Source organism: Triturus cristatus, chromosome 5_1, assembly GCF_964204655.1.
Source record: "Triturus cristatus chromosome 5_1, aTriCri1.1, whole genome shotgun sequence".
NCBI lineage: Eukaryota > Metazoa > Chordata > Amphibia > Caudata > Salamandridae > Triturus > Triturus cristatus.
Window position 1 is genome coordinate 349438527 of NC_140587.1, and position 26070 is coordinate 349464596.

Consider the following 26070-nt stretch of genomic DNA (forward strand, 5'->3'; position numbering starts at 1 on the left):
CCCCACAGCAACAGAGAGCCTGATCGCGATACCTGTCCCCGGTGCGACCCAAGACTCTGAGCCAGGGATCCCTGACATCCAGGGTGCGAGTGCGAGATCCAGAGACCACGATAACCTGACTGCGTCATCGCCGACATCTTCAGGGCACAGCAGCCAAGGTCGGTATGATCTGCGGTCACACCCGGATATGTCCCAGAGGTATAAAGACTTTGTGTCCTGCTAATCTCCAGCAACTGCTGAGCCTGTGCCAGTATGAAGAGGCTGTGATACCCTGAGACCACGTAAGAATGTTCCATAAGCATCCTGTCATGGACTGTAATTTGTGAACTCTGAGTGTTCCCTATTGTTCTATTTTCATATTGTTGAAGTTTTGGCTTATTGTAATTATCTCCTGGTAAAGGAGGAATGTAATGTTGTTGATTATGGGCGATATCATGTCTCCCCATAACGCAGGGGTTGTCCTGGTTGGGAACCCCTGAACATGTATTGTGGTGTGCTGGACCGGCGTACGCCAGGCCAGCGTAAATTACGCAAATAAAGAGCCCGGGGCTCCTGGCTTGGCTCCTGTAACACTTTGGCCACTACTGTTACACCTGAGTCTGGTCTGTCTTTGTGTCCCCACGTGCAGGCCTAACTCAAGGACACTACACATACCAATGGTCTTTATTGTGCCGAGTGACAGAAAGGATGTGTCAATTACCATATACCATTTTAGGTATAGCACAGCATTATGCACTAGTCTGTTTCCTTGGAAGTGATTTTGTGTACAAATGTCTCCCACCGACTGTGGTTTAACAGAACAGGAGCTGTAGTCATGAGCAAGTGCTAATTTAAAACACTCCGCCACAGGTTAGAGCTGGCTGTTATGCTAAATTGTTGAAGAGTTGGGGCAGCACTATTTTACTGCCACAGACAGTGATACATGGTTTCTTGTCACCGGAAATTTAAAGACACGTGCTGATTTTAGCTTAGAAATGTAGAAGTTCTTGTTGACATATCGAAAGTAAACAATAGAACATAACACAATAGAGCACAATGCAACATACCAACACAGTTCAGACAGAACTGGACACAAAAAGAGAAAGCAGTCAAGAGAGAATGTAGCAAACAGCTACAGCACAACATCATCACATTATAATAATGCTGCAAAAACAGCCCAACTAAAAATGACTGCCCACACCGCCATCACAAAAAGACTATTTGCATGCTAGAGTGCTAAAAGGTGTTTGCACCAAGGAAATCAAATAGCTCCTGTCAAAAATGTTTTGTGGTCTAGCTCCTTAATTGAAGTGCTCCACACTGATAGTACCACTTTGCAAAGCAGTTGTTACACCAATGATGTTTATATGTTCCAGCCAGAGTGACTGCATGAAGTAACAGCCTTCTGACAGATCCTCTCATTAAGCAGCAAAATATTTTTTGTCTGTCAGTTCATATAGGTAATGCTTATGCATTGGCTGTACTTTTGCAGATCACAGATACTAGCATGGGACCTATGTGAGTGATGTGTAGATATGAGTGAAGTAGAGAAAAGTATAATTTCCCGGGTAGCAGCTAGAGCATTGCAGGCTTTGTGGCTGTTTTCTGTCCACAGCTTTCTTTTTTTGTTTATTTATTTAAAAGTTTGAAATAGTAGTATGTGACTTTTCATTATTTCCAAGTGCTAGAGGAGATGATAGATAGACAGTGTGGTGAAGAGAAAGTGCAACCCATTTCTTAGTCTGTGAACATGAACCTGTACTCTACTACTGCCAAGACAGCATGATAAAGACCCGCTGAAGTTTAGACCACCTAATTGTGACTGTGGAGACCACTGACATTAAGAAGCACTAAGTTAAGACAGTATAATAACCCAAACACAAAAACACGCAAGCAAAACAAAAAACAACAGAACATAGCACCACAAAAACACAGTGCCACATAACAAATATTCACACTTTTTCTTGTTGAACATTGCCACCTCTAGAATTCAATTTTCATAACAGTGTTAAGAGATGTTTGCACCAAGCATTACCTTAACTTATCACCAAGGACATGAAATAGTGCAAGTCAAAAATGTTTTGTAATCCTGCCCCACATCTGCTGATTTCATTTCAAGGCTGGCTACCATTATGCATAACATTTTTTAATGCCACTCTACTGCAGCACCTTTAACCCCTTCAGTGCCCGCCCCTTTCCCCGCCCTGTGCCGGCCGTTGCATTAGCGGGCGGGGTCTATGACGAGCTGGACTCGTCATGGGCACAGCGCTACCGCGGCCCATGACGAGTCCAGCTCGTCATGGGCACTGAAGAGGTTAAAGAATATCCAAGCAATAAACAATCTAGAGTTAGAACACTAGAGTCCATAAGTAATCCCATCTTAGAACACACTTCCTCTTTTAAATGCTGCTCTTGGAGAGATGAGTAGTGTTATTGCTTGTTGTTAAATGATAGTGTTCAAAGAAAGTTTAACATGTATTTCTCATTGATTTTTTCATGTACTTGTTTTTAGATACATGTATGAAGGTTGTATGTTTTCGGCAGAACACAAAAACACTTCTAATTTATTGAATCTCTTTACGTTATAATTAGTGTACTTTTTTATACTGTGGGAGAGACAGGATTGGGCACAAATCCACTTAGAGGCAAGTCGTTTGTGTACAGAAGAGCTGAGTAGCACGGCAGTTCTGAACTAATGAGCCAAGTGTGTAGAGAGAGGTGGGGGCATGTAGGTCTCTTTTTCAGCTTTGTGCCGCTACAAACGGGCCTTGGGGAATGCACAGGCCTTACCGTGTGGTGATTGTGGTGTCTAGGCTTAAGATTCTTTTGCGCTTGTGGAGCGTTTGTTGCGGCTCCTTGTCATGCGCAGTTGTGCAATGAGCCGCTCTGTGGCTGACGTGCAGGGAATGCTCATGAGATTTGGGTGCCATAATGGTTTGGGCTCATACACATAAAATTAAGGCAGAAGACACTAGCGCGTATCTTGGAATGTTACCTTCAATTTGAAAGCAACGGGCTGAACAGAATAAACGACTTTTGTGAGAGTGGGGTAATTAGATATAAGTTAAATAGGTTGGCATTTGGTATTTAATGCAAATTTAAAAGCTTAGATATTTTGACAGGAGGCTAATAAGTATATTCTGTAAATGTTTATAGAAGGTTTATAATTTTGAGTAACTTTTGAGGAAAATCTTTATGTCTGAGGAGGATGAGCATATGGTAAGAAAAGGAGGTAAACAGTTGAGGAAAGCAAAACATATGGAAGACATTTATTTGTCTAAGATGGGAAAGATGGCTTAAATTCCATCAAAAAGAGAGGTGTCGTGTTCAGCACACAGGGAATGGGTGTCCTAAACAACACACAGGGAAAAGGTGTCCTTCACGGCACGCAACGTGATGGAAGCAGAAAAGCTGATGAAAGTTTAACATCTAAAAATGGTAAAGAGTGGAATGAATATATTTTGGACTTGCAACAAGATGAGGAATTTGAAAATGAATTTGACAATATGGAAAGTTACTCTTTTGCAGAGGTGCCGAGGGACCCATTGGGTGAGGAGATGTTTTCACCCTTCTATATAAGACACTTGAGAAGTGGTGACTGGTGGCCTATGGAGCATGTGCGTAGGTTAAGTAATGAGTGGATTCGCAAGCCGTTATTTAAGGGAGTGAGACCAATGTTGAGAGCTGAGAGCTCAAGGCTAGTCATACAGGAAAAGATGTGCAGTATGCCTAATTTGGACCCTGAGTTAATACTTTTTTTTGTAGATTGGGCTGAGATCCAAGAAAGAGTCTACAGCGATTGTTGAATATCTGTCAAGATAAGATTTTGAATGTAATGGGACCAATAGCTAGGAGTATGGATATGGCTGAGGAGGCTCATGTTAATGAGACTCTGGTTGATGTGGAACTGCTCAGGGGATATAGCCAAAGTGCAGTGGTTCTGCTGGGCAATGTGAACGGAGGCTTACTGATGGAGAAAAGGAAACCAATACTAATGAAGATTAGTCCAAAGTTGGGGCACATAACTCAAAGAGAACCTAGTGATGATGCTAAAGGACTACTGTTTGGTGAAGGGTGTGTGAAGAGCCTGGGTAAATATGTGGCAATATTTCCAGCCCTGGATAATGCTCTAACAAATATGAGGAAGGTGTTTGGTAGTTGAGGTTTTTGAAAGGCCAGTAAAAAGGAAAAAGGGACCCACTGCTGGCCAAGGGATGCAAAGATCCCAAAATTACAGCCGTCCAGAGGAAGAGGATTTAAAGTCTCAAACGGCTTCTATTCTCATCGCCAAAGAGCAGGGAGAACTGGAAAGGGAAGGTTTTTCCAAAGAGAGGACAAAGTTCATCCGGAACTTAAGGTGATTACGGGAATTATTTTGGGTCGATTGAGAAAGTTCATAAAACAGTGGCAGAAGTTAACTCAGAATCCCTGAGTTTTGGAGACAGAGCAAGGTTATGAAAGAGAATTGTTGGAGTTGCTGTTTGAGAGAAAGGAATCAAGAGAGTTGACAGTAAACGAAGAGGTAAGGAAGGTAGTGGACTTAGAGATAGAATCTATGATTTAGAAAGGTGCAGTGGTTCGCTTAGAAGTAAAATCAAAATGCTTTATAAGTACAATTTGTTGGGTCAAAAAGGACCAGGGATGGACACTGGTGATCAATCTCATTGAGTTAAACACATTTTTGATTTGCAGGCATTTCAAACTGGAGGGAATTGTTGTTAAGGAAGGACTTGTTTGGTGAAGCTATATCTAAAGGATGCTTACTTCACAGTTCCAATCTGGAAGGAGAATCAGAAATGTTTACAGTTCTGTTGGAAAGTAAGATCGTACCAATTTCAGTGTCTCCGGTTTGGGCTTTCTTCAGCACTTTGGTGTTTTTGAAAATCATGAGAGTAGTGATGGTTTACTTGTGGGATAGAGGAATATGGATGACTGTGTATTTGCACAATATCTTGCTTATGTCCCAGGATTTAGACAATCTGAGGTAATATTTATCACAAGTGATGAGCATGTTGGAAGTGTTAGGATTTTTTTTTAAAACAGAGAGAAGTCCATTTTAGAATCGACTCAAAAGATGGAGCTTTTAGGTTTCCAAGTAGATGAGAATTATGAAGTTTTGCAGCTTCCAGAGAAGAAAGTGAAGATGATAAGGAAGGAGATTTTGCAGGTGTCAAGTAAAGAGTTTCTTATGTTAAGAAATCTGGTCTGGATGATAGGATAGTTATCACCAGACAAGTCAAGATTTAAGCCTACCCCCTTTTCCACAGTGCAGTTGATAGCCCAGAGATACAAATACCACTTTCGAATACTAAAATTTCCTATGCCAAAGTGCAGAAAAAAAACATTTGGTCCTTGTGAATAACGCACAAAATCTAGTTGATACCTATTTGTTTAAGTCACAATAGAACTCATTTATTGTTGGATCATTCTAATTTTAGGAATTGTAGTTCTAGATGATGATCAGCTACGAAAAATGCTAAATCTCTACAGGATTTCGCATACCATCTTTGCGAGAAAATGTTTTCTCTCATGATTTTTCGAGAAAATTATGGTTAATAGACCAGAAGCAAAATGAATGCACAATTTTAGGAACGTCCCATAAATATTTCTCAACCATGTGAGAAAGAAATCTGAAATAAATTATGCAGTTCTAATCAGTTGATTCCCCAATATTTTACTATGGCTTCACCACAGACTTACAATGAACAGCTAGAATGGTAGCATTCTATATTTGTGATAAATATGAGGCAGTATTGCATGTCATGTTGATGGAATGGGATCATTTCCCATGAAGGATTTGATTAAATGCTCTGCTAGCCAAGCCCAGGGCCAGTACTCTGATTTAAAAAGTATATGGCAATTACATGTAGTTACAGTTGGCACTGACAATCTACCTGTAATCCTCTGGTATATGGTAGGACATGTGAAACAATGAAATATGTAAATGGGAAGCTGGTGACATCAAAAACATTCAGAATAAGCACTAGGAAGGCCAAATTGAACTTCTACTTGCATGTGTTTCAAATGTGTGTGGTGCTATGTGTTTGTAGCAGTGGAGCTGTGTATTCATTGCAGCGGTAGTGAGTGAGGTATTTGTAGCTTTTGGTTACACAATCAATGAATGAAGGTAGATGACACAAAAACCTCTGAATGTATCACTGTTTTGTGTTATTTATTTTAAGAAGTGGTTGACTGCACTAAAAAACAGTAAATAGTGGTTACTTTTCAAAGATTATTAAACTTTGGGTGTGAATAGTTGCAAATACAGCAGTGCAGTATAAGTGACTAAGCTACCTGTGTTCCAAACATTGAAACTCCCTCATCATTCAGTGCAAGGTGAGGAGATGAAGCAGGGCTTTGGAAGTAGAACTTCTGCTGGGTTATTTGGGTTGTTGCAGCTGCTGACTGTGTGCGAGAGTGAGGTTTGTGAGGTAAGAGAATCAACACAGCGACTTGCAAGCAGAGTTTGTGGGTTTTTTCCTGCAATGAGAATATGTTTCATAATATTTTCTAGCCTGGAAATTATGACTGGAGTTTAAAGGTTTCAGTAAATGGACATATACTGTTTTTGATGTGAGAATTCTGTGAAGAATCAGTGGACTGGACCAGGCTGCTGTGTGAACAGGTCACATGCATAAGACATATGAGGCCTGTACTTGGGCCACTAGCAAACTGGATCCATATGTGTGAGAAACTGGGTTGTTGGTTGAGGGAGGAATGAGCCATTCTCAAGTAACAGCCACAATCCTTGTCAGGGTGAATCACCAACAGTCACTAAATTAACCTGTGCTCGACCCTCTGGTAGCTTAGTACAAAAGCAGTCAGACTTAACTTTGAGCCAATGTGTAAAGTACTTATAAAGCACACAAACATCAATAATGTAAAAACACAACCCTAGAAAAATCCCACACCAACGTGGAAAAACTGAGTGAAATGTAATGTATCATTTGACACCAAAATGCAAAAAGCCAATCGGGAAAACCAGAGATATACAATCTCAAAGTCTTAAGATAAGTATAGTGCCTAAAAGCACAAAGCCCCAATTGTGGTTATCTGGTTGTGCCAGACCGGGGCAAAGTATAAGTTCAGGCTGACCATGATAGAGTGGAGGCCAGATACAGGGACCAAGTTAGTCGCACTGAGAATTGCATGGACAAGTATGTCCTTGATGCAGAACATTGTATTGCGCTGGTGCTGATGAGGGGCTGTGATGCGAGGTCCTACGTTGTGTTACCTCACCATGCATCAGGTTCCATGAGGAGCTGTGAGGGCTTTAATGTGAGGCCCTGTGTCAAGCGTGTAACACTGCATTGCTTCCAGTGAGAGGGTGTGAGGACTGTGATGCAAGGTACTTCAGTGGGTTTCATCATGCTGATTCAGTTCTGAGGAAACTCCCTGTTGGCCTGGGGAAAGTACACTCCAATTCCAGCAAAGGGTCTAGAACTTGCAGGGGGATTGTTAGAAATTTTGTTTCTGGTTGCTAGAGGTATGCACCCTGTCAACAACACACCCTAAATCAACCTGTGCTGGTAGCTTGGCACAGAGCAGTCAGGCCCATCTTAAGAGGCAATATGTAAAGTATTTGTGCAACACTTCAAATAGAAACAAAGTGAGAACATCAGAAAAAGACTCCAAACCAGGTTAGAACAATAGAACTCAATTGTGTAAATAAACAAGACCAAAACAATTAAAAGCAGAATTTGAGATATGAATTATAAATATGAAAATAGTGCTTGGAAGTAATAAGCACCTATTTGAGATAACTGGTCATGCTGAACCATGACGCAGTCAAAAAGTTCAGGCCAACCACAATGGAATTGGGGCCGGGTACAGGGACCCCATGAGGCCCGCTGAACAAAAGTAGCTTGATTCTGGTTGCAACATAGAAGATGTGGGGTGCAGCTGAGCAATGTGTTGGTGTCGATCCCACAGTTGAGGTGATGCATCTATTTTCTCCATGCAACAATAGTGATGCATCTGTTCCAAAGATGATGCACCGGTTCTGAGATGCGACGGTCCGAAGATGATGCACCGGGTTTCTCGAGGCATTAGAATGGATGAGTTAATCTTCTACTCGCAGTGGTGGTGATGCACTGGTTCTAAAGCGGCGGTACTGATGGTGATGCACTGGTTCCAAGTGTGATGTGCCAGTCCTGGTCACACAACAGTGGTGCTTCATCGATTCTGCTTTTGCCAGCAGAGGATGCATCGGTTCAGCTGGAACAAGCACCCACTTCCAATGGTCCAGGAGCAGGATGGTTGGAAGCCTGCTATGTCCCTGAGATTTCAGATCAGGAGATTAGTCAGCTAGCCTTTGGAGTCACTCTGGATTCAAGTGTGTGAGGGCAGCAGACAAAACAGGTGCTGCTGCTGTATATTTTAAATAAAGCCGCAATTGGACTAAGAGGACTACAATTGAAGGAGGGTAAAAATAACCCCATCTCCACATTCAGTAAATCCTGGCTGGGTCTGAGATGTCATGTTACATAACTAATGGATACCGTTTTGGGCACGCCATATGTGTCTTTGTTTGAATACATTAAGGCTACCCTTTGTTCTGTTTTAGTCTTGAGGAGGACCCACCATGTTGTATAGTGAATAACACTTGAACACAGGGCTGTAACATTATGTTATGTCCTATGTCAGCTATTCTTGGAATGTGTAAAGAAGATATAAGGATACACTGAACAAATCTTTTTTGGGACATTTTGATTATATGGGGTTTCATGGTCTCATGTTTGTGTATGTGATCACAGGGAGATTTTTGGATTTTCACTATGTATATGTTAATGTGATATATTGTTTGTTATGTTTTCTGGACAGCCGTTGAAAAGAGAAATATGAAAAAAGATAGATATATACATGTTTGATTTATGAACAATAATATATTTAAAACAAGTTAATGGTTGTGGCAGTGGTTTTCAGGATATACACACATGTTTGAGGGATCATTTTTAGGCCTTTCTAGTATTTAATGTTTAATGAAAAACATTATATTACAATTCCCCTTGAGGAGATTTTGTTCACTCGGCAGAACTGTTGGTAGCTCAGAACTGTATACCTAGGTTCTGAGAGACACAGGGTAAGCCCATTATATTTAATGACAAGTCCAAAAATGAACATTTAATATACCATACCCAAGAAACCTCAAACAATTCTCTATCACCGATTTCATAATGTACGTAATTTACAGTCCCTAGGTATTATGTCGGGCCATATACTAAGTAATTAAAAGTAAATTAAATATGGCAATCAGGTGTAGGCCATGTTGTTAGGAGATAGCAAAAGTTATTTAGGACTGGGTAGCAGTGGTAAAGTGCAGAGAGACCTAAAAGCCAACAGGTTGAGAAAGCAGCAGGGGTGAAAGGCAACAAGATTGGGGGACTATCACTCAATAGTGTCAGGTCAAGTCTGAGAATTTGCAATCACTATTACATGATACCACCATACATGAATCCCTAAATGAGGAGATCTTATACCTCCTGGAGGATTACGTAGAGCACTGCAACCTCGTAACTTGAGGAGCCCACACCAGTACACCATTCAGCAGTGTGCTATCCCAGCTTTCAGACTGCAGTGTCACTTAATTTAAGTCCACCTGCGCCGCGTGGCAAAGTTTTCCGGCGCCACCATCCAAAATGGCTCCTTAAAGGTTAGCACTCTAGTTCATCTAAGTGCAATATTAAAAGTCAGGCACGAACTGTGGATGCCTAACACTTGCGCTTACTCCCCTGCACTCTGCGAAGTTAGTGTGGTGGGTGGCTGCACGCGGGAAGAGTGGTCGCAAGCATGGTTTTTCTTTTTGTGGACTGCTTCTTCCTGTCAGACCCCCTAACAAATGGGGGCCAGATAGTGCATCTGCCAAAGCTAACCGCAAAGTAGTTCCCCCAAAGGTGCGGGTGTCAGAACACACTCTCCCAGACATGCGCGGGCCCAGCTGCTGGGCAGAGGAGATGAGGCTTTGCAATGGGATGGATCATGGCACCTTCCTGATGCTGCTGCTGGCTCTGTGGCATTCGTCTCTCTGTGGTACATGGCCTTCAGCAGTGGCCCCAAGGGTGAGTACCTGGGTGACAGAATTGATTGATTGTACACCCTTAGTCGAACAATGCTTGTCATCACCCGCTATGTGATGTACAATGCAAGACCTCAGCTACCCTGTACAGCTTCACTTACTAGCATGTCTTCAGCCACATACCCCATGGCCTCAGTTCATCCTCTGGCACATTCGCACACTTGGGGACACCTTTCATGAACTTTGCCCCCATTGTCTGCCCTCAGGTACTACTCTGTGTGTGCCAAGTTACCCATGGCGGCACAGCCTTCAGGGCCTTAGCTTGCACTGACTCGTTCACTCTACATCTCCAGCCACTCTGGCCAGGGTCCCAGGCTCCCACTCCGGGCATTTAGTAATCCTCAGCTAGGTATGCACACTTATCTGCACCGGAAGGAGACAAAAGGTGGCAAAATGTTTGGGACGTTTAGTGAAGATTACTGACTCCGCCCGCTTGCAGATCTCCGCGGAATCTCGCTGAGTTTTTCAGTAACTCCGTGGAATTCCGCGGAGTAGAACTCCATGACCTCCACCCAGGCCAAGCAGTGATGGGTCAGTTCTGCTTAAGGATGAGCCACTCAGCTGAAGAGATGCTGAAGGATGCACCACTGAGCAGAGCATATGTGTGGATTCCTCTGGTAAGCACCATATGCCCTCTTCCAAGAGAACAGGACTGGGGTGGCACAACTTGGTAAGATAGACGCACAGATGTCAGAGTCCAGATGCAAGGCTGTTGGTAGCCTGTTATGTTCCTGAGTCTTCAGATCAGAAGGCCATACAACTAGAAAATGGAGTCACTCTGAGTTCAAGAGATGCAGGTTCAGTCCTCCTCACCCAGGCACGAGGGCAGCAGGCAGCAGGTAAGCACAGCAAATCAGGGGTCCACCCAAGTAGCAGTCCAGCAGTGGCAATCCTTTCAGCAGCACAGAGTTTCCCCAGGTCCAGAAGTGTACAAAGTGGTGGCGTCTGAGGTCCAGTACTCATACTCAGGGTTGCCTTTGAAATGGGTATACTTCAAAGAGATGCTTTTGAAGTGCAAAGAGGTCCTCCCTTCCTGGCCTGGCTCCAGACTCAATACAGGATGGTATGCAGCCCTTGGTGTAAAGGCAGGACACGCCTATTCAGGTATAAGTGAGGCTGTGCCCAGCTCCTCCCTCCCATCCTGTCAGGATGGCCCATCAAGTCACACATAGGCTCCCATTGTGTGTGGCTGTCTATGTGGAATACACAAAGTCCAACTGCACCCTACGCCCGGACATCTGATTAGCAAAAGGCTGGCGGCATCAAATGGCTAAAGCAAAAAAATGCCCACTTGCTAAAAGTCCCATTTTCATAATAGGATTCCAGAGACTCCACATGTGATCCAGTTATATCTTCCCATTTGGAGATTATACTTATAAAATGTAATAAAACAATCTCAATGGTATCCTATGGGAGATGCAGTAGGCTTGCAGTAGTAGAAAATTAATATTTGACATTTTCAATACCAGGACAGGCCTACCCTATAGGTGATTTATAAGTATCAAAAAGAAAGGGTCAGGCCTGGCAAGCGGTTTAACTTGCCAGTTTCGACATGGCAGTTCAAGCCTGCACACACAGGTTCAGCGATGGCAGGCTTGAGACATGTTCACAGGGCTACTTTAGTGGGTGGTGCAATCAGTGCTGCAGGCCAACTAGTAGCAATTCGTTTGCAGGCCCTAGGCACACGTAGTGCACTTTACTAGGAACTTGTAAGTAAATTAAATATACTAATTGTAGATAAGCTAATGTCACCATGTTTTGGGGACAGAGAACAAGCACTTTAGCAGTGGTTAGTTGTGATAAAGAGGCCAGCATAAACTAAGTCAGCAAAAACTGAAGGTCTAAAGGCAAAATGTTAGGGGAAGCCACACCAAGGATGCCAGGTCTAACAATATCTAAGTGGAGAGATTGCATATATGACAATTGACAGTATGGAATGAGTGCTCAGTTGGTGGCAATCAGCTTGTGAAGCTTAACCTCATTTGCAATCTTATGAGTTCATGAACATTTTATCCTCAGGTCTTGATTTTGAAGCTCCAAATTTGGAGTTGAAATCTGCAATATGTTTTAAGGAATCACTTGAATTTATCAATCCTAATTTACTGAAGAGTCTAATATTGATTGCAAACAACATTTTATATAGTTCCTTCTTCACTCTGACAGTAGCTTTAGTGGATTTTGTATATATTGTCCCAAAACTTTCCGCTTTGCATAAAAATCATGAGAGATGATGTAAAAACTTCAAGTTTTGTATTTTGTGCTAGTCAGTCACATATCATCACATACTTTCCTAAAAATAATTGTTTAATATGCATGGAGTGGCTGTTGCACATATGGGTTTCAGTGTGCCTAAACCTGATTAATTGGCATGCATCATTTTTTATGTAAAGACTAATTTTTACAAGATGCCTGATGATTTGTTTGTTGTTCTACTGTACTGCTGTCATCAGTTTAGTTATCATTCCATATTTGTGTCTTTTTAGTTGTTAATTGTACAGGTACGAAAAAATTAACAATTGCTGACATGTCCAAAGGTTTGCTAAAGTGTACAGACACCAGCAATACCCAATCCTCCTAAAACGTTCTTAAAAGGAGGCTGGTACAACCAAACCTAGAAAAAAATGCAAGAGTAGATGTGTTAGAAATGGGGTTTCTGGTTGGCTTGGGTATACACCTGAGCTAGGCAGAAACCACCACTCTAGTCAGGGCAAGGGTGTCACACATCCAAGTTAACCCCTGCTCAACCCCTTGGTAGCTTGGCAGAGCAGTCAGGCTTATCCCAGAGGCAATTTGTAAAGCGTTTATGCAACACACACACCCACACACCATTGGCCCACTACAAAAAGGGACTACAAACAAAGTTATATCAAATATATCCTTTGTATTCATACATAAACACATTAGACCATAAATCACTTTGTAGTATGAAACACACATTAGATCACATAGCATAAATCACTGCGCCACTAGGCACTTGCTATAAAGAAGGCATATAAAAAGACATCAGACCACAATCACATAGATTACTTTGCCACTTGGCACAGTAATCTAGGCACTGGTCATAAGCAGGTAGAGCATAAATCAATTGATAGGAGGTGACGCACCTTAGGTCACTGTGCCACTAGCACGGGTCATAATACATGTAAACACCACAATCAGTGTAATGAAGTAAATACAACTGGACAGGTCATAACATCTTGCAAAATACCCTCATGGGGCACTAAATGCAGTTGATCAGATTAGGGAGAAAACTCCCTGAATCACTACGTTTCGCTGCAAAGGCAAAGAAAACAATTGCTGTACATATTGTGCCGCCCCTGTAGCAAGACATGATTTGGGGGGCATACCTCTAATCTCCATAGAGTGGGGGTTTCCATAGAGATCTTCGCCTGATGCTTGTGCAAACAATGCCCCCAAAGTAAGTGGCAGCTGCCCACACCGTTCCGCAGCCCCAGAGACCAATGCGACGGGGGCCCAGCCACTCTGCTCAGGCCGATGGGGCCAGCCATGTCCCCGCAATGTCAGCAAACCCAAGGCGGTATTGAATACACTAATGCCACCGTAGCAGCTGCCCGCGGTTGTGCAGTGCAGCTGCGAGGAATTGCTGGGGCTTACTTCCCCTCCAGGGCATACCACTGGGGAGGCCTCGATGGGCCGTCCCCTTTTTGCATCCAGCCTCCACACAGCTGCCCGCAAGTCCGTGGTGCAGCCAGAACAAAGTCTGGCAGCCCGGACCCAGTTATGGCTGCTTCTCACTGGTGACGCCGCTTACACTTCTTGGGTACGGCTCACTGGAGCATTGCTGGAGGATTACAAGCTGCGGCGGGGGTCACTTAGCAACGCCCATGTTTCCTGTGCGCAGCTCTGCTAACTCCGCCATCCTTCCTCATGTTCTTCCCTGGTGCGTCTCCAAACGTCTGTTGCTTCTGCGCTGCCTCGGGGAAAACCCCACAGAGCGGCGGTGCCTGCTGCTTGTTCTTCTTGGTTTTTCTTGCAGCAATCCTCAACAGCACAGGGCCAGTTTGGCAGGGTCCGGGCTGTACAACTGAGTCAAAGCGCTCCTCACGTGCTTGCTGCGGCACAACGAGCGATCCCAATGCGCTTTCACTTGTAAGATAAAGAAATACTGCGCTCAACATGCGCTAGCTTGAAAAAGGAGTGTAAGGACAGTCTTTTCCTTTACCTGTTCTAGCCAGGAGCAGGCCCTGCAGGCCGACCTACCTCCACACATACCCTGGGCAGCGCTCTTTATGCAGAGTGTCACCTCTCCCACCAGGCAGGTAATTCTTAGACCCCACAGGGATCTTTTCTCATTGAAGTCTTTTTTTATCCCTGAGACTTTGAACAGAAGGCCAGCACACACAAGCCCTTGGAGAGTCCTTCCCAAGCAGGATACCACAAGTCAGTCCTGTTCCTCCACCACAGACAGAAGCAGTAATTGCAGGCCAACCCACCCCTCACTCAGAAAAGGCAGCGCTCCTCACACAGTCCATCGCTCTTCTTCTTGGCAGGGTCCTCATGTTCCTGAAAGTAATCTAAAGTCCTGTGGTTTTAGCTGTAATATTTATACCCCAAAATGTCTTTGTTCTCTTTGTGGCAAGGGTCTCTGAACCCAGTCAAAACCAGTTCTGCCCTCACCGGTGCAGCATGACCACAGGGGGCGGACACAGCATTGTGTAAAAGGAGACACAGCCTATTCAGGTGTACATAACACTCCTCCCACCACTCTAAATGCAGGCCAGGTCTAGTAAGCCCTGCACGAAGTCACTCAGGCAGGGCAGGGCACACCTCAACCTCCCCCAGCGACTGTCTAGAGTGAATGCATGTCTCAGCTGTTTTCACTCACACAATACACTGAATACACAAACAGCCAGAGGCACACAGAATACTGAAGTAAGAAAATACTCACTTTCTAAAGGTGCAAAAAGAATAATCGATGGACAGAATGCAGAACAATGCCATACGTTCACCCCAGTACAGAGAGTTTTTTGCTCCCCATGTCATTCCAGTTGGAACCCAGCCATATTCAAATCAGTCTTGACCCTAGTTCAGCCCGGACTGCCAGGCCAGGTCCTCCCTGGACTGGAAAAATGTTTCCTAGGACCTGTTTCGGGGTTTCACCCCCCAACAGACAGGCTGGCTTGACTCCAGTGGCATGGAGAGCACAGGACCCACTCTGGGCATACCCGTCCCACTCGGTTGACAAATGCAATTCTAAAAGTGGCATTTTCGAACATGGGATTTAAAAACACCTTTACCAAAAGGTGCGTTGATAAATTCTGAGTTCAGAGAGTCAAAACTTCATTTTTCTATCTTGTCCCTAGGGAAAGTTACACATGTAAATATGGTCCAGTGCAACCCCAATGATAAGCTTATTGGATAGATAGCCTTTCAACAGTGAAAAATGAAATACACAGTATTTCACTATCATGACATGTCACACACAATAGTACATGTCCTATCTTTCACATACACTGCACCCTGCCCGGGAAGGTACCTTGGGCCCACCTTAGGGGTGCCTTCCATGTAACAAAAGGGAAGGTTTGGGCCTAGCAAGTGGGTGCACTTGCCAGGACAACATGGCAGTTCACAACTATGTGCGCAGACATTACAGTGATAGGTCTGAGATACATTTACAGGGCTACTCATGTGGATGGCACAACCAGTGCTGCAAGCCCACTAGTAGCATTTGATTTACAGGCCCTGGCACACGCCATGCACTTTACTAGGGACTTACCAGTAAATCAAATATGCCAATCATGGATAACCAATCATTGTCACAATTTATACAGAGAGCATATGCATTTTAGCACTGATCAACATTGGTAAAGTGCCCAGAATCCTATAGCCAACAGAAACAGGGTCAGAAAAATAGGTGGCAAAAGGAAAAAGGTGTGGGGATAAACCTGTCAAAAGGGCCAGGTCTAACAAGATGCATAAGGCATTTCTTTTCTTTGTGTTATGGATTTTGGCAATACATATCTTATAGAGTCCTATGCATCTAAAAGCCAAGGTGTTTGCCCCAGGTTCAAGTGTGTATGGGGGAGTTTCATGTCACACACTTCCAACCCCCCTCCCAGTTTATCCCACTAAGCATGAAAAGGATTCTCCTCCTATTAATCACTTGTTGGGCCAGTCCTCCTTGAGTGGCTGACTCCATTGAGGCCTGGAAATCTCTTGTATAAGAAAGGTGCTAGAGCTGTCTTTTCAAATCACCCGCTTGGCAACAAATTGGAATTTCCCCTCTACTATAATGGGTGTTTTGTGGCCAACTCAGTAAGGCAGTAGATGGCATCCCCACCTTCCCAGAAGGTGTCAAAGAGGAGTGATCTGTTATAAATGTTTAGACACCTGAAATCTATTCAACTGAGCTCAGGCACAATGTATTTCAAACTGGCAGCGGGCATTACCACAAAAAACTAAATCAGCTTTGCTGCTGTTCTATTACGACGTAAGTAAATATAACCAGAGTATCATAGTTGGCTAATGTAAGGTTGCAATTACTTTTACACAGTACCAATATGTACTTTAGTAAGCAACTCTGTTTTCCTGGTTTCAATGGGTAAATATTTCCTTTTCTGCTATGTGCACTGAGTTCAACTGTGCAGAGGCCATACACATTGACAGGTGCCTTATCATGGTAATTATATTAATTAAGACATTAAAATGTTTAGAGAACAGGCTGGCTCAGCACACATCTATTATCATGCACAGTTTTGAAAAATTACAGTGGTACATAGAAGACCTATTTCTTGAATCCAGACTTCAGTTCGCGCCGCTGAGTTACACTTTACGCATTTCCAGGCACTTAATATCCTTATGTACTTCAGTAGTCGTGTGTTCTCTCTTTTTTCTAAATACTAAGATTCTTCTCGCACTTTTTTCCACCAAATTTGGTGTGTAACATGTATGTGGATTACTTAAACACATAACAGCCTTGAAGAAGTCCCGTTGGGATGAAATGCGCCGCGTCAGCTATGAATTCTGTGTTGTGTTTTTAACAAAAGAATAAAAGAATAAAGGAAGGATACGTCACTAGTAACCCGATGGCCTATTTGACTCATTTGGGAGACACCGTGTTAATGCTCAATTATTGACTTCTATGTACCACTGTAAATTTTAAAACTGTGCATGGTAATAGAAGTTTGCTGAGCCAGCCTGTTCTCTGTGTTTTTGGTTTCCCAGTTAGTGGAGATGTAGGAAGATCACATTTCCGGCTCTTTGCACCACATTTCTGTTCTAATTTCCATACACTAGACTGACTGGTGCAGGAGGTCTTTAGTGCCTTGACCTCCTTCTTTCTGTTCTACATTAAAATGTTTATTTAAACTGGCCACTTGTGATGAGTTCATTTTATAAAGTAACAACACGGAGATCAAGCATGCTAATGGTCAAAAGCAAATAAACAAGGGTAGCATAGACATAAGATGCATGTTCTTAGAACAATCACAAGTCTTTGGGACCTAGATTCAATACCCTCGGTTGGGTGCCTTGGCAGTGGCTTAATTGTATTCCTTATTCCAGGAGGAGCTGAGAGTGATGCCATATAATCCAGAATGACTGTTGTTTGCTCCAGTCTCCTATGCTATGAGGTAGTCAATAAGTATTAGAGTCGTACTGAGCTCTTGCTGAATATATTTTCTCTTAATATACTCTTGGGAACTTATGGCCTTTAGAGTTTGGTGGCTGTGACACATGAGAAAGTTATCGATAATGACAAGAACGTGGGCAAGCTGGTGAGAACCTGCCAGTAGCTCCCCTGGTGGTGCGCACGTGATATACTTTCTCATCTCTCCACACATTTTTCCTCTGTGGTATACATACACTCAATTAGAGTGCTGTTTGTTGAATGACCTGACTGACTAGTTTCTTTCTTTTTTGTGGTTGTTTTAAAATATTAATCAAATAGGCACAGGGGATTAGGTCAGATTGTGTAAACGAGCATCTGAGTTTGTGTTAAGATAAGAATATCTCCTCATACCAATCCTATATATATAAAAAGTTTATGAGAGTGCCTAGCAGTGCCAGCTCTTTGATGTGTGAATGGCTGTGGCACATGTGCCAAAAAGTGACAGATGTCTCATTTGCCCAATTCAGAGTGCATAGATATCAATATATTCTGTCCACATCCACAAAAATCTAAATCAGGCTCTTAATTGTTCTTCCCAGTATATATATCATGTTATAGGTATTAATATACCAAGCTGTACATTTCCATTAAGAGACTTAGTAGGAGTTGGCAATGTTGCTGAGGAAATCAATGTCAAATGTGTACTTTTCGTTACAAAAATGTTAGATTGACACCGCCACAGAACAGTCTTGAAGAAGCCCACATTATCCATGGCAAAATGGTTTAGGCAGCACACCAACTTGCTGTAGGGATGAAGGGTTCTATCAATTTAACATTTCAAAAAGAATACAATTCAGTAGGGCAACATAAGGTATGGATTTGTAATGCTAGCGATCACTTATTCCCAAAACAGACATGACCAACTTCATCAAATGCTCTTTCCTTCTGTAGGCTTACATTTCTCTGCAAGTGAAAAATCTTTTAACTATAAACACTAAAACAGAAAGTTGTTTAGCTAGTCTACCCATTTTAAAAAGATAATCACAATGAGAACTTTCAATGAAGTTTTTGGTGCCCTTATTTTAAAAATGATAATAGTCTGGCTTTTGACTTTTGTATCAATACATTTTAAAACATTCTGTTTTTTGTATTAGAAAAACTGCTGTCAAAGTTATCTGTTTAGGTATGTCTTTTCAAACATCTCTAGTGCTAGATTTAAAACATATACAATTAAACATTAGAACCAATTAAAGAATACTTCCATTAGGCAGTACAATTGTCACATTTTGGAAAATGGCAACATTTTAAATTATTTAATTCATGATTTCATAGTTTTTTTTAAAGTATTGCGTAATAGATACTAAACTCTGAGCTACTTACTCGCTCTCTTCTCTATCTCTGTTATTTTCTTTTTCTTACTACAATCCCCCTTTCTCCATTGTCTCAATCTTTCTTTCTCTCCCCTTTATTTTGTTGTTCTCTGATGCTGCACAGTGGTCTTTGGCCAGTTTGTGTTTTTCCAGACATCACTCCATGATGTGGTTGAGGTGTATGACGGACCAAGTCAGCAGTCGGCTCTCTTATCTTCTCTCTCAGGATCTCATTCAGGTATTTCTTAATAGAACTGTCTTCCATCAGTAATTTCATTCAAATCATATGGATACGTGGTATAACAGAAGATGGGAGTGGTGTTATACTAAAAGGTGAACACTACAAATACAGAACATTTAGTAACCTAGTTCTAATTAATGATGTTTAGTTTTTATAAATATTAATTAATCTCATCCTTCCAAAGCAATTGTACACTTAATAATTTTGAATCATGAGAAAGCTCTAAAATCATAGGGCCTGATTTAGATCTCAGCAGATGGGTTACTCTGTCACAACAGTGAAGGATACCACGTCCTCCAAAATGTAGATACCATTATATGCTATGGGATTTTTATTTTGCAGACGGGATATCCGTCACCATTGTGATGAACTAACAACTCTGCCGAGGTCTAAATCAGGCCATAGTGATTGTCTGTCCCCAAAAGGCTGCTTGTTGGGCATATACTTTGCTATTGGTCTGTCAATACATGTATCTATCTGCTGAAAAAAACTATTATTCAATACTCAGTACCACATTTGTAAGCCCCAGAGGAATAATATAAATCTTCATTTTTGTAGAATCATTATTTAAATATTTCGATGCAAATATTAGCCTTCGGGACACATATATATATAAAAAGAACAGCAGAATGAACCACTGTGCAGCATGTGCGAGATAACATGTGCACTTGTTTAAAGGAAAGCTTCACTAATTCCAAACACCATGCAAAGCCTTAAGATTTATGCCAAATTTCAAATTAGTAAATGGGGTCTGACAAGTAAGGGGAACTGCTGTATTAACAATAATAAATATTTAAATAGTGATGTTTAATAGCTAGCTGAACCTCCAGGTAGGCCCTCATAAAAAAGTATTTTAATTTTCATGTGCCAAAATTGGTAGTTCAAACAGTAGGTATAATTTCACTGTAATAGTTAGCAAATTTCATATAAATGGTTATGAAAATGATGAGCAGAAGGACATTTTCATATGAATGAAGTAATTAATATCGCTGCATCATATTGAAAATCAAGGCACACTATCTAATAACTGAGAAATGTAGGTAAGACTGCAAATAAATATTAACTATTCTCAAATTATCTAACGTTTTCTTACTGCAGTCTTGTTCACTGCATGAATTTAGAATGTATTTTCAATCTGATATCTATGAAATGTGCAATATGAATTATTATTATTTATTTGCCATTGCTTAATGATCTACTGATGTTTTCAATTGTACGGTATGTTTCTAAGTGAATTTAGCCTCACCTTCCATCTTTACTTTAGTATTGTAAATTGAGTTGTAAACAAAACAAATTATTTTCTTACAGCAACTTCTACAGAAGAGTGCTGTACTTACTATCCTTTGAAGGCACCCATGGCTTTCTCCCACTCAATAGTTTACTTGATTGTGTTAATTTGAACGAGGTGGTAACGATCTCTTTCTGGGTAATTTTTTATAGGGGATTGAACTGGGACATTTGAGAATTGTTTGAGTTCTGTGGTGTTAAGTCACATCTTGTTATCTCAGTCACCTGTGTATCTTAATTTACATACTTTTTTAATTTTATATTATGATGTGTAAATAGAAAAAATATAGATGACAATATATCAGTGCTAATTTGGCATTAGATCATGCAGAGTGCTTATGATACTTTGTTTCTTTTTATTCTGTTGAGTAGGGGAATCTCTTCCACTGAGTACAGGTAACCAGATCACAATTAAATTTACGTCTGTGGGACCCGTAACAGCTAAGGGATTTCACTTTGTCTATCAAGGTAAATGATCATTAGATTTAAACAACATATTACTTGTTGGTTGAATGTACTATGAATTCAATACACTACTTTGAAAACACTTACAAAGTGCTGTGAATATTGCTAATACATTATTTCCAACACTGGTTCATTCTTTACATACACTATTCATTTATAGCAGTGTTATATGAGTCATACTTTGATATACAAGCTAAGCAATCTTTAGATTGTAATCGATTTTATGCTATTATGATTCACTGATACCGAAACATTTCCCTCTATTGCTCTACATACTACATAACAGTGTTAAGTTCTCGAAACCATAACTTTATTTTTCGGGATCTGTGTTATGTACTGTATCAGAGTGTATGATGTGCTGCATGTTTAAAAGTCTGCGTTTTTCTAAAATTTCTTTCCAATAACTTTGTGTAGTGGGTGGCCAACAATCCATTTCTTACATTGCAGGGAAATCTATCCTTTCTTTTCTACCAATAAAAATAATTTTGCTTTTAGAAAACATTGAATGGAACAATGTCTTTAGTTCATTTGTAATTAAACAAATTTAGCAAACAATGCATTTGCTTCCATTTGTGAATACTATACTCCTGCATCTATTTACTCGAATGCATTAGGAATATGTCTGAAAAATTGTTTTCTTGTCTTTCTCTCTAAAAGGGTTGTTTGTATATGTGAATTCTCCCTGGTGAGGCATATACTAGAATGAATAAAAATAAATACTGACATTGTGGTATATATATAATTGAGTTGTTGAGATTTGGCACATGTAGAACTGTGTTGGGAAAATGAAGGGGAAAGTTGAGACTCTTAAGTATGGCAAACAGTTTTGGGTTTAGTGATCACTTAAGCTTTTGTATGAAACAACATCACTTCTATAATCACCCATTATGTTAAAACTACTTAAAAAGGAGAATATGTGCTTCTTTTAGAAACGGATATATATCCAATTGAAGCGCATATTTTCTATATTTAATGAAATGTATAAAAACAAAAGGGGGATATCTATTGCAATTTATTGAAGCATTCATAGGTGTCCGTTCACTTTTAGGAACCACTCGACATTCAGCTTTATTTTTGTGTAAACTCAGTGATGGCATTAGAGAGCCATAATATTTGGATACCCATTATGTAAACTTTGCTTGTAAGGATACAGATGATTGGACATTAACACTACGTTGTAAAATCCCTGAATACAGATATTGAAGCTGTCAGAGGTTGTGCTACAACATTGATGTCAATAATGGACATGCCAATGACTTTGAAAAGCACTGCTGAAACCATCACGAATGACATCATCAATGATCACAACTAGTTTAGTACCGATCGAAAAAATGAGGGCTGAAGAGAAGGGTATAACTAGCATACCACCGCATACTTGAATTTCCAGACCTACCCTGGAACATAGTTTCAGGAAAGTCATCACAAATAGAAAACAATTCATATGATTCATCATCCAAGGCCCAGTGATTAAATGTAAATTGATCAACGTGATGTACATTATACAAGTTAAAATATACATAAATAAGAAAGTTGTATATTTTGACAGCACTCTCGTTGGCTTTCTGCAGCAGCAGATATGGCATTGACTGTGCACCTAAAGTAGGGATAAAGTGAGCTAGTCAAACCAATTAAATTACACAAGTCCTACATTACCTGAATTGTAGTAAGGAATGCATGTTAGTGACCGTTCTTATATAGCAACAAAGAGGGTGATTAATACATTGAACATATCCGTGTAAATTGACAATACATGTGTGCAATGTACTAGAAAGTTGCTAATTTAGTTGTGCATGTTTCTGCCAAATACTTCTCAGTTGGAGCTTCATTTGTTTAAGGACTAGATAATGAGACAATGTGCAATATGTTTTAGGTGCAGGAATATTCCACTCTGTCCCATTCCACCAGCATCCAGTTGAAGCCAGCATTATTAGATACAGAAATTGTTGCTGATAGCTATCAATGTTAGATTGGATATGGCTTGTGCACTTTCAGTGCATCAGATCACTCTCTTTAACTAAATGGTATTCTTTACGTGTTTCAGTTTAAAAACTGGTCTGAAAGTTGTTGTAAATATAAAGTCTGAATTTCCAGACAAAATTACCAACATGCAATTCCCCACACCAGTTGCCCACATGGCACAAACTTTTAATTTCTAAAAATTTGTACTGAAATAGATTGAAATCCACAATGTGCATATGAGCCTAGTATCTGTTGAAAATGCTAGCTATTACTTGCACGGGGCAACAATTGAGAATACATCTCTTCTCAATTGCTTGCTCAGACGATGCATTAGGTAGCTTCAACAGATGGACTGATGGTTGTAGCTTTCAGTGTTTCAGAAGGTGTGGTTGAGCAGAGGCCCAGATGCCTCAGAGTTCCATGGAATCCTGACTATCACTGTATATTTTACCTCCCAAATAGCCGGGAAGGGGGGGGGGAGGTGTCATTGACCTTGCTTGTACCAAGTATCATTGTACCCTTGCATGTCCACTTGTTCAAATCTGGTACTTAAATAATCCAGTCCATGGGTTGCCATTTGTATTTGAACTTTTATAGAGGGCATTATACCTGAGGGTGTCAAAGTGCAAGCTGAGTGTAAGAGCAACTACAGTAGAGACGACAAGACCTAACCATCCCGGAAGGAAAAAAAGCCACTTTTTCGAGTGCTTACAAAAACCAGCATGGGACAAAAGACTTGCAGTTTGGGTGGAAAGGGTGTTCCATAACTTTGTAGCTGTGACCCGAAAGGAGCGTCCCCCACCTGGCTTTTCAAAATCCAGGTACCTTCACCTCCCTAAGTGAGGCAGACCTCAACAGTCTTTTGGGGATATACCAGTGGAAGGCCGTTCTGAAGTGCATCGGCCCCTGACGATGGAGGGCTGTGTGAACTAGACAAAGGGCTTTGAAAGTCACACACTTCTTGACTGGCAGCCAGTGCAGACAGTGAATGCCCTCTCTGAGTGACAAACGTTTAGGAACGTCCAAGTTCACACATAACGTCCGTCATCACTTATTTGAAATATTAGCTGGTGTACAGTGCTTCTCACCAATCTGATTCATATATTTGCACATATATCTGAGTAGAAAGACACCTGCTTGCTAACAGATATGTGAGTTAATTCATCAGATTGCCAGTGCATCTTTGAACTGCCTGGAAGTGACCTTCTAAAATTAATATTCATACTGGAATGATTTTTCTCTGGGCAGAATTAAAAAAGGCTCCGTTTTTTGACAGGGTTTCTTCAGTTTCATTATTCATTTCGAAATTAAAGGTTGCAGGTGCTGGAGCCTCAGCCATATTGAGAATCCATAATTTACAATGAGCTTCTTTTTAATCCCAATCTGACAAGCAGAACACATTTTTCTAACCCCCAGTCAAAAGGCAAACACCGTTTCAGACAGCCTACGTTTTCAAGCAACGGCACTGACTGAATAAAAAATTCATAGCAAGACTGGATGTTTTTGCATCTTTGGAAACTCTAAACTGATATCCGAATGTGTTTTCAATCTTGGCGAGAATACAAATGACTCTGCACAATTTAGTAATATTTCAATTCAGAATAAAATTGAAGCTATTAAATCTTCATTTAGAGGATCCATTTGAGAATTATGCAAATTTTCCCAATTACCTATACCTCGATGCTTTCCACAAATCATGTTTAATGTTTGCATTTCAAAGTCTTCGTTATATCTCCTACTCAGATGCAAAAAGTGCAAGTAAATAATTACTCGTTGTTTGTGCAGCTGTTCCAAGAACAAGTGCCACGCAGTGCAGCTCTGTGCCTGAGCCGCGCTTTGGAAAGAGAATTGGGAATGAGTTCGCGGTGGGCGCGCACGTGGTTTTCGAGTGCAACCCGGGGTACCTTCTCCATGGGTCAGCATCCATTCGATGCGATACGGTGCCGAACGCCCTGGCGCAGTGGAATGATTCCTTGCCTACATGCATCGGTGAGTGGCCCTGCCTCTCTTAGCCTTTTATTACTGGTTGCATCCTAAAAGACATTTATTTCTACATTAAACTTGAAAGGCTTGCCGTTACTTTCTCCTCTGTTCCTTCCTTTCTTTCATTACTTTCATCACCGTGCTTATGAAAATATAAGTATTGGTACAAAAATGTATACTTTGCGTAAATTGGTTTTCTATGGGCATGCGTGGCCGGTATTAAATGCTGAAAAAAATTATACTTTTCAATTAACAGCTTTATGATTGCTTGGCAGAGGGACATTTTCCCACAGGGGAATGAAGGGTGCAGGTTACTAATAGAAATTCTACCCACTGGGCCAGCATTTTTCTCAACTTTATTTAGAACACTATATTTATGTGAGATAATATTTCTGTAACACAATTTTCTGCCAGAGAACCAAATGAAAATACAATCTACCAGTTTTTTAAATTAATTTACCAGAATGACTGCAGGCATACCGAGCAAGGCACTCCTGTTTGGACATACCCATCCCACTTAGGGCGAAAAATGCTGCGGTAACAAATGGTGGACGGAATGCTGAATATATCAAACATTCATCCCCAGTCAAGAGATATTTTGGTCGCAGTGCCACTGAATTCAAGCTAGCCTGAGGAGTGATACCCCGAAACCTGTCCCAGGATGCTTGGTTCCAGTCTAGGGAGGACCCAGCTTGGCAGTTCGGGCTGGACTGTTCTCATGAGGAGCAGGGCCAAGGCTGATTTGCATATGGCAGGGTGCCAAACTGGGATGGCATAGTGAGCAAAAGATTGATGGATTCAACCCAGATCTTTTGACTGGGGTGAGTGGTTGACAAGTTTTAGCACTCCGTCCATCCTTTTGTTGTGTTTGCCGTAAGCTTTATTAACAGAAATGCTTAACTTTGTGGCAAAAGTAATATTGTTCATATTATTCTTGGTGCAAACTTTCACTCCCTCATATGTGGATTTGACAATCAGGCCCAGTGTGGTAAAGAATGATAGCGAGAATTTTAGTCCATATTATTGTCTTACTAATTTGCTTTTATTTATTGCATTACTATTAAGAGATCCATAAGTTATAAGAATATAATTAGTTGCAGTGTTGTTGAGATTGAAAAGAAATATGCTATTCTATTGTTAA

The 26070-nt window shown here is 41.2% G+C and overlaps 1 protein-coding gene across 1 annotated transcript in view; it reads left to right on the plus strand.

The window, feature by feature from the left end:
• CSMD3 (CUB and Sushi multiple domains 3) overlaps window positions 1-26070 on the plus strand; it is a 2836509-nt gene that overhangs the window by 2179554 nt on the left and 630885 nt on the right. The window contains exons 32-34 of the mRNA XM_085605076.1: window positions 19119-19232; window positions 20895-20990; window positions 24732-24935. Coding sequence (XP_085461202.1) covers window positions 19119-19232; window positions 20895-20990; window positions 24732-24935 — 414 coding nt within the window. The remainder of the gene's footprint in view (window positions 1-19118; window positions 19233-20894; window positions 20991-24731; window positions 24936-26070) is intronic.